The following is a 14,476-nucleotide window of genomic DNA, read 5'->3' as shown; positions in this document are numbered from 1 at the left end:
CAGCCACAAAGCCTAGGACAGCTTTGCTGGAGCCCCTGGCACATGGAAATCAGCTCTCAGCTCCTGCTGTCCTTCCTCCCCATAGAAGCATTTGCAGGCTGCCTGGACCAGTGCATGGCCAGGGCAGACACTGCAGCCATCAGGTCCCCAGGCAGCCATGCCCAGTGTGTGCCCAGCCAGCTCTGCCCAGGATTACAGGCAGGAGAAGAATCTTGTACCCTGGGCCACACATGTCTGGGTCTGCTGCTCTCTGGGTCTGCTACAACCCATGCCATGCACCTCCAGGTCTGCTGCTGAGGCTGCACCATGAGCCCCAGAGCAGTGGCAGCTGTTGGACCTGAGCAGGCACACAGGGACAATGTGGCTTTGGTGCTGAATGGGCCACTAGAGTGGAATGAACAGCCTGGGAAGAGCCATGTACCACAGAATACCCACACATTGCTTGCACCCATCCCCAGTCCAGCCCTGAGCCCATTGTGCCCCAAAAGCAGAAGAGAAGTTCAAAAGCCAAAGCCCCATTTCAACTTATTGCTGGCTGCTGCTCCCCAAAGCCCAAAGTTCGTGCAGCAGAACAGTTTCAAAACACCATTTCAATCACACATCAAGGAACAAGAACCTCTTCCACGAGGAGAAACGAAATTTCACGGGGAGCAGCATATTGAGGAAGCATAAACACAACATTTTCCTTCTGGGTTTGAGCAAGTTTTACAGTTGAACTTTAAAACCCCTTTTTTTTTTTTCACAGCACAAAGCCTGACCAAACAATCCCATGTTTGCCAAGGAACAGCTTCCTCCAGCCCCGTGTGCTCCCCATCACGTGCGGGCAGTTCCGGGTCCCTCTCGAGGCTCTTTCCACATCTCCTACATGATGCAATGGCCAAAGATATCCTGCAAATGTGGGGCACTGTGGGTCGGGCTGTGGGTCCACTCCATGGGTGCCACAACCACAGTGGGAATTCCCTGAGGCCGAGCAGCACGTGCTGGTCGCAGGGCATCACCGCTGCCAGTGATCTGGCTTTGGCTTGTGGCCTCAGAGCCGAGCTGTGGTCTGGCAAACGCTGCCATAGGGAAACACAAGGGAAAAACCCAGGGGCACTTGGTGAGAAAAGTGAGAGCAGCGCAGCTGGTTCAAAGGGAACTTGGAACAAGTCCACAGCCAGGAAGAAAACTCTATCTGCTTCCAGGCAGCAAGCCCACTGCCACCAGCAGAGAGGGTCACTGTGAGTGTCTCTAAAGCTGCAGGGATCTCACTCACATCTCTGCAAAATGCCATTGGCATTGGGGTGCTGGGAGTTGCATCATCGGGGTGCCAAGAGCTGCACGATGGGCATGCTAAGAGCTCATACTAGGACCCTCACCCTCTGCTTCCTGCCCTGGAACCCCTCAGTTTGGCATCACTTGAGCACACAGCCAGGGCAGTGCAGGGCCCTGCACCACTGTTTTCCCAGCTGCAGGCTCAGCATGACCCGGTCCCAGCTGTTCCTGGGAGCAGGAGAGGCTCTGGGCCAGCACGGGGTCACCAGCTGACGCCAGCCCTGACGGCTGCATCAGAAACACACAGTTGGAAATGCTTGGGAACCCCAGAGCCATAAAAGCAGGAGACCCACTGGGTGCAGCGGGGCTTCTGGTGGGATCCTGGCCCCAGAAACCCACACCTACTCTGGGATCCCCATCCCCACCCTCCCCGTGTCCTAAAGTCATGGTGACATCACAGGTTGCTGCAGAGCAGTCCTGTAGTTAGAGGGTCCCCTACCCACTGAGGACTAACCCCTCCATGGGGCACGTTGCCTTGTGACAGCATGTCTGAGGGCCTCGGGTGGGGGACAAAAGGGGGCACAGAGAGCAGAGGGGGGTGATTTTACAGCAAAGTAAAAATAAAAATGCAAGAATGGTGACCTCAGACAGAGCCCGGGGGACTGAATGGTGGCTCTGTGTGGGCAGGGTGAGGGGCTGTACACAGCCTGTCACACAGGGCATGGAGAAAGGGAGAGAGGAGGGTGAGCTCATGGGGTCAGGGGCCATGGGGCAATGGGGGGCCTGAGCTCTGCCCTGTACAGGACAGCTCAGAAACCCACTGTGCCCCCAGGTCTGGCTGTCTCAGGGCAGCTGGGGGGCACAAGGTTGGGGGGATCGATTGTAAGGCTGGATCCTATCCTGCTGAGCACAGCACTCTGATTGATGGGATCGCAGGTCCCACCAGGCCTCCTGTCACAGCATCACACCTTCCCCTCCTGCTCTCCTGTCCCTGTGCTGCAGGGGCACCCGGCCATCCCCCCCCTCCTGCCTGCGGCCGCTGCAGCTTTCCAAAGGTTCTGGAGCCAAAGTGAGTTCTTGGGCTCACTTCAGAGGTAACCAGGCAATTAGAGACAGCCAGAGCATGAGCTCATACTCCCTCCTACCCTTCCACGCAGCGAAACTATAAAAAGGCTGAAGCAGAGTCTGTGAACCGGCACAATTAAAGGAGCAATTGGCAGATGCTGGGGGGAAGGGAGGAGCTGCCCGGTGGCCACAGTGCAGGGGGGATCCTGGGGCTGCACTCAGCTGAGTGCAATGATGATGGGGCTGCAGCCAGGCTGGGGGTCTGGAGCTGTGCAGGGGCTGCAGAGCTGATGTCCCACATGTGCTGTCCCACATTTGTCTCTGAGCCATGTTGGGGTGTCTGCAGCCCATGCTCAGCATGGAGCAGTGATGCCAAAGAGCAGCTCTCTGCCTTAGGATGCATCAAACCTGTGGCTTTGGCTCCTGCACTGAGTGCTTTTGTCCAACGTCGGGTCTCTCAGTCACACGTAGTGCCCTCAAATTGGTACTTTCCAAAGCTGAATCATCCCGGAGAGCCGTGAAAGACACTTTTCTTCTGCTCTACTTTTGAGCCAATCCAGGAAAGGAAGCTCCCGAGTTTTGAATACAAAACAGTGAGAATTGTTTTGTATCAACACAGCCCGTGTTTATTTAGAAAGGGAAAATCCACCGCAGCTCGTCCGTGCCCGCATGTACGATCACACGCTCACAGCCGTGCATTTCTCCCCTCTCTGTTCCTCGCAGTCCGGGACGGGACGTGCTTTGGCCCCGGAGCCGCTCCGTGTGCGTGGGCTCCGCAGGGCGGCGATACAGAGCGGAGCGGGGTCGGGCGGTGCGGGACGGGGCGGCGGGGCCGCATCCTGTGCGGTCTCCCCTCACTCCTCGGGCCCGGCACATCGCCAGCTCCTCCCGGGGTTGCGGGTCGGCCCCACGCGGCCCCACAGCCGGAGCCGCCAGCCCCCTCCTTCCCCTCCCCCGCGCTCGCACTTTTTCTTCTCTTTCTTTCTTTTTCTTTCTTTTTTTTTTGCCTTTTTCCATCACAGCCGCTGTCGGGGGGAGGGAGCAGCCCGTCCTCCGGCTCCGAGCGGGCCATGGGGCGGGGGGGGGCGACAGTCCCGCAGCATCCGCGGGCACCGGGACCGCACCGCGGAGCCGCAGCCGCCGAGGAGACCCCGCGGGCTGGAGGCAGAGCCGGACCCCGAGGAAGAACGAGGGAAGGTCCCCCCGGTCGCGCTGCCGCTGCCCGTTAACCATGGTAATGCCTCTGCTTTGCTCTCCTTTCTCCCGCACCTGCGCAGCGCGGAGCCGTCGGGGGGCGGCGGTGTGCGGGGCTCGGGTTGCCCCGCCGTTCTGCCGGGACCGCGGGCGGTGAAGCGGGGCCCGCTGCCCCTATAGGGGACGAACTGAGGCTGAGCGATGCGCTGCTCTTCTCTGCTCCTCGGTGTTCCCCTGTCCCCCCTCCCCGTGAGACGGAGCGGAGCTGTTACGGACTGTGGATCCGGGCGTTCAGACCCCGCTCCTTCCCTATGGGAGGCTGTGAGGTCACCCCGTGGCTTTGGGCACGAGTGAACCAACCTTCCTGCACCAAAACACCGCTGCCCAGCCCGTCTCGTCAGGATAAACCAGCGCTAAAAGTTATGGGTGTTCGGGGAGAAATATCAATCTCTATTTAACAGCACTTTGGCTTGTAAAAATGGAAATAGCTTTGCAAATGTAAATCTTCTTGTGCTCCCTAATGCTTTTTTGGCTCGATCCCTTGCAGCTGGAGGAAGGAAGGGGGCTCACTGGGTCTCGTTTGTTTTCTCCCTGCTCCTCACTCTCACCTCAGCCCTCTGTGTGAGCACAGAGCTCTGTGCCAACCTCACCCCAAAGCATCTCCCATGATGAAGTGCTCTGTGACACTTAACAAAACATTTCTGGACACTATAGGCCAAAACGCCCTTTGGCACAGCCTGGGGTGCATCCGGTATCTCCATCTATTGGCCAGTAGTTCTCCCCAGGATGCTGTTCCCGCTGCTTTAGGGAGGTCTGATCACTTTTAGCCCATTCCCAGGAAAGCAGCTGGCTTTATTCCATTGATCCACACCCAAACGAGCCCCTTTGGTTGGGTTTTGTTGGGGTGAGGAGGAAGGTTCTTCTCTTTCCTCTTACTGTGGGGCCATCCCTGCTGTCACACACCCTGCGTTGTCCCTCCATGGGGTGAGTCCAGGCTTCTTCCCAGCACCTTCCCCATCCCAGACTGGGGAGCAGCGTGAGGTCAGGACACATTTCCTGCTGCCCCAGAAACGATGTTGGTTCACACAGCATCAATCTGCCCCCGTGTCTGCAATCCCTGCCCTGGGGCTCAGCTCCAGCATCAACTGCATCTGGAGACAGGGCTATGAGAAGGGCACTGCCTGCTTGTGGCCAAGCTGAGTTTGCGTGCTTCTTGTGGCCTCTCCACATCTCTTCCTTGCTTGCTGTTGCAGCTCTGTGCTCTGCAGCCATGTGCACATTCACCCTTGCTCTCCCTGCATTGCAGCTGAGAACACTCAGATCACTCCCTCCCATGCACTGCTGTGTCCACGAGCTCTGTGCAATTCATGTCTTTGCAAAACTGGGGAAGCAAAGTCAGCAGGGTGACCCGATGCATGGCCCTAACCCTGTGCCTTTGCCCATTTGGAAAGCTGTGCTTTGCTGGGGATGGGGCTGTGAGTGGGCAGCACTCTTCTCAGAAAACCCTCCAGTGATTAATTCAGAGTATCCAGCGAAGTGTTTGAACCCAAACACCCCATCCATCCATCTCCAGCTGCTTGGCCTTCCTCCTCTCCTCCGGCCGCTGCATTCCTGGGAGCTGCTGAGCACACATCTCTGCTTGGACTCCACTTAACCCCTCAGCTGCTGCTGTGGGGCTCTGAGGTTGGGTGACAGCACCCCATTTTGGGGCTGCTCTCCCAGCAGCGCTGCTTTCCTCCCGCAGGACTCGCAGTCCCTGGATGCAGCCGTACAGGGTGCCCTCCGTGCCCTCTATCCACCCTTTGAAGCCACAGCCCCAACAGTGCTGGGCCAGGTGTTCCGCCTGCTGGAGAGCAGCTACAAGGGCGATGGGCTCTGCTGCCTGCTGGATTTCCTCATCCCTGCCAAGCGCCTCTTCGAGCACATGCGGCGTGCGGCCTGTGTAAGCTGTGCTTTGCTACCCTGTGCCCCATTGTGTCCTAAAGCGTGATGCCCTGCACAGGGATGTCCCAACCCTGTTACAGCGGGGGGAGCACCCAACCCCCTGGGAATGGCCACATTGTGGTTTCATGAGTGGGATCTCTTTGCCAGGAGCTGCAGAGGCTCTTGCTGACACCCTCCTCCCTTGCAGGCTCCCTACTCCAACTGCATCTTCCTACATGAGGGCTGGCCCTTGTGTCTGCATGAGAAGGTGGTGGTGCACTTGGCACCTCTCAACCCATTGCTGCTGCGTGCCGGGGACTTCTACCTGCAGGCAGAGCCCTGCCAGGAGCACGCAGCACGCATCGTCCTCAAGCACCTCTCACCAGACCTGGACAGTGTGCAGGAGACACCCATCCCCGAGGCTGCCTACGCTCTGCTCTTCACCAACGAGTGGCTGGAGGAGATTAATTGCAACCATGCTGGGTCCCCCCTGCACACCTGCCTGGTGGCCACTGAGAATGGCGTCACCCCTCTGCCGTGGAGTAAGATTGCCACGCCAGAGTTTGTGGACAAGCCCAAGGCTGGACCCAGCAGCACACCCATGGGTGCACCAGGCGGCTCCAGTCCGGAGCCAGCAGCACTGACTGAGCCAGTGGCATCGATCACACCCACAGCCCACGGCACGGCAGAGAGCTCGGTGCCCTCCAACAACACTGCTGGCATCATCCCAGGCTGCAGGGACAACTGGAAGCCAAACCAGGGGAGGTACCCGGGGCTGATCAAGGTGGAGCAGGCAGGGCTGAGACAGAACCCGACCACATTGGCAGTGCCCAGCCTGCAGGAGATCATCAGCCAGAACCTGGAGGGGGAATATGTTCACCTGCTGCAGCTCTCCCAGCAGGACCTGGGTCTCCTGGCCACATCCCGCTCTGCAGCAGCACAGCCCTGGGTGGGCTCCTGGCCCTGCAGGGAAGTGCTGAGCCCCCAGGAGGGTCCCTGTACCCCATGCCAGAGGAGGAGGCTGAGTGTGGAGCCTGGGGCACACGGTCTGAGCTGCCGGCACCGCGACTCCTACCTGGCCGCCCTGCAGAACCCAGTGAGCTTTGGCCCAGCACTGATGGCGTCCATCCTGGAGGAGCCCGACAGCTCTGCACCCCCAGCTGAGCCCCCTGTGCTGGGTGGGAGCAGGGCCGGCACCCGCTGCCCCCGCAGGGCTCGTGCTGTGGGGTCAGGAGGGCAGGCAGCGGGGCAGCGTAGCCCCCATCTCCCCACAGCCCCCACTCGCTCAGAGGCAGTGGGCTTTAGCCACAAGTTCTCCTTTCTGAAGGGCCCTCGGCTCGGGGACAGCACGGGCAACCAACATGAGGGCGGCTGGAGGAAGGTGTCTGCCATTTACTCACCCAGGATGGGCAGAGCCAAGCCGGCTGGGAAAGGTGATGACCACAGTGGGGCTGTGGGGGGCCGCGTTTCTCTGCTCCATCACACTTTGCCAACCCCTCTCCTCTGTCCCCATGGGCAGGTGCAGATGTGGCAGCTGCAGCCCATGCAGAGGAACGGCCCCTGCAGAGCAACATCAGACAGAACAGCCCCTCCGTGCCCTGGCAGGAGCTGCACACTGGGCTGCTGCACTCAGGCATCATCTGCCTGCCAGGTACGGGGGGCAGCCGCCTTCTGCTGGGGAGCGGTTTGGGGGGGAGGTCTGAGGGCTTTGCCCCTAAGAAAGCCCCCCCAGCTCAGAAACTTCCCTTCAGCTGGGCAGAAAAAGGCAGGCAGGGAGCTCCGGGCAGCTGACAGCTCCCAGCTGCACTCAGCCCTCCCACACCATTCCTCACAAATGAAGCTTTTCAGCTTTAACTGCCAAAAGGAGAACATTTGGATACTTCCTTTTCCCAAGAACTGAATAATTGTGGCAAAAACATCCTTGTTTTCTGGGGGGGGGGAAACATCCCCCTATGAACCATCTGAACTGTGGCGTTTCCAGGGTTAGTGATCATGCGAGGGGCTCTCAGGGACTGGCACAGCCCTCACTGCCCCTCTGAGGGGATCAGGCACAGCTGGATGCAGGCAGGTCTCGTGCCTGATCCCCTGATGTGAAATGCCAACATGGGCTTTGCAGAGACCCCAATGCTGGCTGGCAGGGCTGGAGGGGTCACTGTCCTGCTTCATCTCCGCAGGTGGCACCGACAAGCTGGGCAGGGCTGTCCTGCAGGTGACCACCAGCAGCAGCGCCTGGGGGACAACGTGGTGCTCGGCTGCTGAGCTGGTGAGGCTACTGCTCTGCCTCTGCTCCCTCCCAAGGTAAGGGCTGGGAGGACCTGAGAGTCCCCCCCAATGACCTGCTACCCTGTGCACTGTGTACACTGTGCTGAGCTGGGCTTTCCCATGGGGATGAGGCCATGGCCCCAGTACTGCTGTTTCTCCTGGGGTCAGGCACTGCTCTGCCTCCCAGTGGGTCAAATCCCAGGGAGCATCTTCTTCTGACCTGTGCCATTTGCCTCCTTGTCACTGTGCTGTGTTCCCATGTGCCAGGAAGGATGCAAAGGACAGCGGGCTGACAGCTGTGGTGGATGCCAGGAAGCAGCCTCCCTCTCCCACCCTGTTCTCTGCTCTCCGCTCCATCCAGGTACACCGGGGTCGTTCTGCAGGTGCCAGCTGTGTGTGCCTGCAGCCCCTGCCCCATGGTGGGTGCGATGCCAGCCCTCTCAAGAGCCACATTCCATCCCCCAGCTCAGAGCAGCCCTACTGGCAGCCCAGCCTTGAGATGCCCGAGGCTGCACTTTTATCTCACAGTTATTCCCCTTGAGCTCCGTGGTGTGGATTTAGTGGGACAGATATGAGCATCCCGCAGCATCATCACCACGCTTTGATTTAGAAAACTCACATCTCTTATTGCCTCCTCATCCCCAGATTCCCCACAGGACTGACAACAACTGCCCCTTTGTTCCCAAAGTTGCTGCTCAGTCTCTAATTCTGGGCACGTCCACAGTGGCACCGACAGCCCCTGACCAGGCACAAAGACCCCATTTCCCCTGCGCAAAGCCCCCCATGCAGAGAATTGTCACTGCTATGAGGGAAGGGACTTGTTCACGAGCCCCTTTACATGGGTTTCTTCAGCCAGGAGATGTATTCTGTGGGTGGGGACAGCGATGTGGGGACTGGTCCCATTTCCCAGCGAACTCGGGGCCCTTTTCCCTTGGTTACCCATGGCTGTGGCTGACTTGGGTCCGATGGCTGTGGCAGCATGGCAGGGCATGCAGGAGTGACTGTCCTTCCTTCACAGAGCATCTCACCAGGCTGCATCCACACTGTGCTGCTGCTGGCTGAGAAGGAGCCATCTGCTCCCCGTGAGAAGCTGCGTGGGCTGCAGGTGAGAGCTGCCCACCCCATCCCCTCCACGTGTCCCCCTGTTGGATCCCATGGCAGTAGCACCCCACATCCCATGGGGTGACAACAGCCTCCCACTTTGGAGGCTCACTGCTGCCATGGCTCTGCTGGGCTGTACCAAGGGTTGCCTGGTGCTTCCCCATCACAGCCATCAGCCAGACACAGGTGTCAGGGTGATAAATCTAAACCTGAAAGGGTTTATTGTTCATCTAGTGCCGCTTTAGTGTAATTAATATCATGTGAAATATTAATGAGCCCAATTACCTCGTTTGGATGCCGTGGCAGATTATTGCAGTCCCGGTGATGTCCCATGTATTCAAACGTGGCAGAGCAGCAGGGGGACACAGCCAGAGCTGCACTGCGCACTCAGGGCCTTATAGGGATGAGGGCCACGGTCCCCAGCTCCAGGCTGCCCCTGGAGGACAGGACCTTAGTGGTCCCACAGCCCTCAGGAGCCCCATTCCTTGCAGGTGGAGACACTGACATCATTGAAGGCTCTGGGCCGCTTCATTGACAGCTCCCAGGTGACGGCGGAGCTGGAGGGCACCTTCCCCTACTGCCACGGCGAGTGGGTGCAATTCTTCCAGGTGTCCACAACTGCACCGTCAGCCACCTCCTCCCTTCCCACTGTTCCCCTCGGTCCCCAAAGCACAGAGCACAGAGCAGCTTTCCAATCCCACCCCTGTCCCCCCCATAGAACAGCTTGCTGCTGGCCTGGCTCCTGCCATCACTTCCCCATCCCTTCTTCACTGGCTTTCACACGGTGTCCCCAAAGCGTTCCCCACTGTCGGCTGCTCTGGCAGAGATCTTCCTCCTGATCCCCACTGCAGCCCCTGCTCCTGTCGCACTCCCTGCCTGCTTATCCCTGTTCTTCCCCACAGAGGTTGCAGCCCTTCACCTCCAGCCTCGGGCGGGCACTGGAGCTTCTGCAGAGCTGCATCCAGGAGCTTCAGAGCACTGACGGTGCAGCAGGGCTGCAGGTACCAGAGCTGTGCCCATCTCCATCCCTCATGGCACAGCCTGAGCTGCCTGTCCTGCAGCCCCCGCTGAGCGCAGTGTCTCCGCAGGATGCGGCCACAGGAATCCAGAGGCACCAGGAGCTGATGCACAAGGTGCTGAGCGACCCGCAGCTGGTGTGTCTGCAGCGGGAGGGGGGGGCCGTGCTGGCCCGGCTGCGCAGGGATGCTGCCCGGCTCCGCAATTCACCCCATGTCAGGTACGGGGCAGAGGGGCCGGGACCGCTTCCCTTCTGCCATGCCCACACCGTGTACAGGAATCCCGCTGGGGAAGCTCAGGGTTCCGCACTCCCGGTCCCTGCAGTCATCCCATGGGTCTGTCTCAGGCAGAGCCACTAGATGGGGCCAAGCCCCGGAGATGCTGCACATGTCCAGCAGTGCCGATCCCATCCAGCGGCGCTGCTCGTACTCCCGATACAGACACCCAGCCCTGCGCTGCCCACTCCTAACCATAAACCTAACCCTAACCATAACCATAACCATAACCATAACCCTAACACTAACCCTAACACTAACCCTGACCCTAACCCTAACCCTAACCACAACCCTAACCCTAACCCTAACCCTGACCCTAACCCTAAACCTGACCCTAACCCTAACTATAACCCTAACCATAACCATAACCATAACCCTGACCGTAACCCTAAGCATAACCCGACCTCAGCCCAACCCCTTTACCCCACTCAGGGCCGGCATGGATGCAGCCGAGGAGCGTTACTCGCGGCTGGAGGAGGAGCTGCACCTCCTGGTATCTCTGTCCAACAGCCGCCTGGAGCGGCTCGGTGCCCTGCAGAAGGTGCGGGAGCTGGAGGCCGAGCTGGGCCAGGTGGGTGCTGGAGCCGTGTTTCCTCAGCTTACAGTGATGGAGGAAATGCAGATAATGACAGGATTGCCCGAGCCTGGGCTTTAATTACAGGTGCTGTGCATCACCCAGCGGTGCAGGGAGGGGATGGTCAGTGCTGGGGTCCATCCCGCTGACCCCCCCCTTGCTCCCCACAGCTCAGACAGTGGCTGGATGGGGAGGGAGCAGCACGACTACGTGAGATGGGAGCTGAGGAGTGCAGCCCTGACAGCTGGGAGAGCTTCACACAGCGCTGGAGTCAATTCCTGCTGCAGGCAGAGGTACGTACGGCCACCTCCGGTGTCACCTCCCAGCACAGTGCCCAGCAATGGGCACAAACATCCACGTGCAGAATTAGAGCAGGGTTCTGATGCCCTTATAGAGTTTGCTGTACTCAGCCCAGGCTGGCAATGAGAGCTCTGTGCAAAATGAGTTTCTTCTAGTCAAGGTCCGGCTGTTGCTCCCAGCTCTGCTGCCCTGAGGCTGCTCCACGCTGCAGTCAGGGCCTTTAATTCCTTGCTCTGCACAGGGAAGAAGCAATACAGCCCCACTCAGGGCAGTGCAGTCCATGCAGAGCAGAGATGTGCACAATGCTTTGCTGCCCCTCACCTGCCCAGAGCTGCCTCCCTGCATGCACCGAGCACACAGCTCTGGCTGCAGTGTGAAATGCTCTGAGCTGAGAGCTGCACCCTGAGCCGTCAGCACTGGATCTCACTGCTGTGCCCCCCTGCAGGCCCAGCACCGGCACGGCCTGGCGCTGTGTCAGCAGGCAGACAAGCTGAAGGATTCCGTGTCCCCCGAGGCTGAACCCCTGCAGGCAGCCGTGACCTTATTCCGGATGAAGCTGATGAGCTTCCAGCAGCGCATGGAGCGGCGGCAGGCAGAGCTGGAGCTGCTGCACGAGCTGCATCAGTTCTCCAGCAAGGTGGGTGCACGCTGCCCCGGAGCACAGTGCAGGCAGGCAGCGGGACGTGCAGCACCGAGCCTTGTTTTGCAGATCACATGTTTGAACGCGGGCTGCAGGCAGTGCTCGGTGCAGGCGAAGCACGGAGGGGGCTCTGCGGGGCGGCCCGAAGCTCTGCAGAGCCTGGAGAGCTCCTTCCAGAGGCTGTCGGTGGAGTTTTCCACGGAGAAATTGCAAGAGATGCGGGTGCAGCTGCGCAGGATGCAGAGCAGCAACGGGACGGGAGCCTGGACGGCAGCGTGGCACAGATACCAGGAGACACGGCGCAGCCTGGAGGCGATGCTGGCCGAGATGTGGGAGGGGTCTGCAGCCTCCGATCCTGGCCACGGGGCCGTGCAGGCTCCGGGACAGCCGTCAGCCAGCAGCTCTTGTGGCCGTGCCGTGAGCACGGAGCATTGCGATGCCGCCCGCTCAGCTCCGAGCTCCCCACGGCCTCGCTGCAGCTCCCTCCCTACACGAACCCCAGCACGCAGCAAGAGGAACCCAGCCCAGTTCTGCAGCCCGACCCACCGCGCGTCCCCCTCCCCACCGTGTGCCCCCCTTTGCAATGAGCCCCCAGCTCATCCCCGAGGTGATGCCGCTCAGTACTTCCAGGTCTCCAGCCACAGCAGCTTCTCCTCTGAGGACTCAGACACACAAAACTCAGCCGAGGAAACCCCAGTCCCAGCTGTGCCCCACGATATGGGGCCGCCTGGCAGCCCCAACAAGCCCTCCCCCATTGTGTACCTGGAGAACCATCGTGCCACGGGGCTGGGCAGGGCAGACACCAAGTGAAGGTGACCATTATGCCTGGGGATGCTCGGGGATGTGCCCTGCTCAAGGGTGAGATGTGGGCACTGCTGCCCAGTGCTCAGAGCCCATCGGTTTTTCAGTCTTTCAGCATTTAACGCTCCATAAAGTAGCCGTAACCCCCCACTTATGGGCCCTCACCGGGTTAATTGCTAATCTGCCAGGCGTGGCAATGCTCCTGCAAAGTGCATTTATCAGCACGGGGTATGGACATGCCCCTGTCCCAGCAATGAGCCAGGGGATGTAGAGCCCCATCCATACCCCTGTATCATGGTGCCATATCGGTGACAGTGACAATGGGCACTTTGTTCAGACGCACTCATTAACGTACCACTAATTATATTAATGCCAATAAAGCTCCTGGACGTGGAGCACAGTGGGGAACTGTGTCCTGCTGGGTTCTGGGGGTGCTGCTGGGAGCCCCATTGCTGACCCTCCCAGCAGCTCATGGTTGGTCTTACAGCCAAAAAGCCCTGGGGCAGCTCATGGGAGCCCTCTCCCTGTTGGTAGGTTTAGGAGAAACAGCTGTCTGCAGTTCTCCCTCTGTCCCACCCTCTCCATTCAGGTCTATGGATGTGATCCCTCCCACCACCATCCAATCCCTGCTCCATCCCATAGCACTGCATGGAACCACACGGTCCAGGAGAGCAGGCGGGGCCGGGACAGGCTGACCATGAGCTCACAGAGGGAACTCTTGCAAAATACAATATCTCACATAGACATTGGTCCAGAAAAACACAGCCCTACTCCCAGCCGTCATACGGGCACGGCTCGTGGTCCCACACAGCGCAGCTCCCCAGCATAAAGGGCACAGGGTGCCCATCCCAGGGTTTGTAAGCATCAGTCATACCCCATCCAGCCTTGTTTGTGCCAAGTTCACCCAACAGGGCTGGTCCCCATGAGTAGATGATGGCAGCACAGTGATGGGTCCCATGGTATCTCTTCCATCTGCTGACCCCACTCCTTTCCCAGGTAGCAGTTCTGTCGGTGCCATCCCGATAGCTGAGGTCTGTCTCATTCCTTTTGGATTGAAAGGAATTCCTCCATAGCGGTGGGTGCGGGTGGGTCTGTGTGACTCATTAGGGAAAGCCCAGCTCTGTTTTCCAACTGTCCCCACATCCTGAGTTACACTGAGGTCCATCCATGCTGGAGCTGCTCTTCACCTCTTACACAGCATCCCCACAGTCCCTGCGCTGCTGGGGGACAAAACCACTCATCGATACCTTTGTCATTTTTAGGATGGATTGTTCCCATTAATTCTGGCTCAGCCCCGTGTGTAAGGATGGCTGCAGCCACACAGGTACAGCAGGGCAGGATCCCCTTGGTGCCATTCAGGAGATGAAATCCCCCCCAGCAGCCACAGGTCAAACCCCATTTTGGCTGCAGGGTGCTCTGCTGGCACACAGCACTTGCTGAGAGGTTCCCCTGTGTCTCTGGGGGCTGTGGGTCCCAGCTGTGCTTTGGTGCTGCCCCACTGCCCAGCCCCAGCCTGGCCCACATGTGGTTTATCCACGTTGGTTTCTAAGGCAGAACGGAGCAGCGTTTCCCATGGAGAAAGAGAATCATCTCTCAAAGCCTCTTACAATCTCTTCCCAAGAAAACAAACAATGGCTTTCCTGTTGTTTCTGTTTTTCCAAAAGAAAGAAAAAAAAATATATTAATAATAACAACAATAATATGGTATTTTGCAAACCCTGAGCTTAACTGATAACAGACCGGGGAGCTTCCAGCTCCTCAGCAGAGGGAACAGCATTAGTGGTGGTGCTCGGAGCTCCCTGCCCAGCCCCAGCTCTGTGTGCACAGTGGGGTTCATCCTCCCCAAAAGTGTTTTTCTAACACTGCACAAATTGTTCTTAGCTCCTCTGATCCTTCAGTGTCTGATTTGTGGCTCCGGCTCCGACCAATTAAGCCGTAACCTTTCCAGAAAGGCAAGTGCAGGAGTTAATCAATGTCTCTTTCCCACCCAGGAAATGGCAAAGCCATTCATCAGGGGTTGTGGGGGGTCCCCAGGAGCTGCTCTCCCCAGCGGGGCTGCAGCCCACATGC

General features: G+C 59.0%; 1 protein-coding gene across 1 annotated transcript; it reads left to right on the top strand.

Annotated features, from left to right (window-relative positions):
• Positions 1-2,540: 2,540 nt before the first annotated feature.
• KIAA1755 (KIAA1755 ortholog) lies at positions 2,541-12,811 on the top strand. The gene is given in 18 exon segments (XM_015881831.2): positions 2,541-3,121; positions 3,124-3,182; positions 3,184-3,244; positions 3,247-3,333; positions 3,336-3,553; positions 5,258-5,455; positions 5,645-6,869; positions 6,956-7,087; positions 7,611-7,734; positions 7,966-8,059; positions 8,717-8,803; positions 9,291-9,407; positions 9,702-9,800; positions 9,888-10,036; positions 10,524-10,662; positions 10,836-10,958; positions 11,411-11,602; positions 11,675-12,811. Coding segments are annotated over 18 exon segments (3,978 nt in total). The 5' UTR covers positions 2,541-2,988; the 3' UTR covers positions 12,416-12,811.
• The last annotated feature ends 1,665 nt before the right edge of the window (positions 12,812-14,476 follow it).

This window comes from Coturnix japonica, chromosome 20 (genome assembly GCF_001577835.2).
Source record: "Coturnix japonica isolate 7356 chromosome 20, Coturnix japonica 2.1, whole genome shotgun sequence".
In the NCBI taxonomy this organism is placed as follows: domain Eukaryota; kingdom Metazoa; phylum Chordata; class Aves; order Galliformes; family Phasianidae; genus Coturnix; species Coturnix japonica.
The sequence above is the reverse complement of the archived record's forward strand: the minus strand, read 5'-3'. Positions and strand labels throughout refer to the sequence as shown.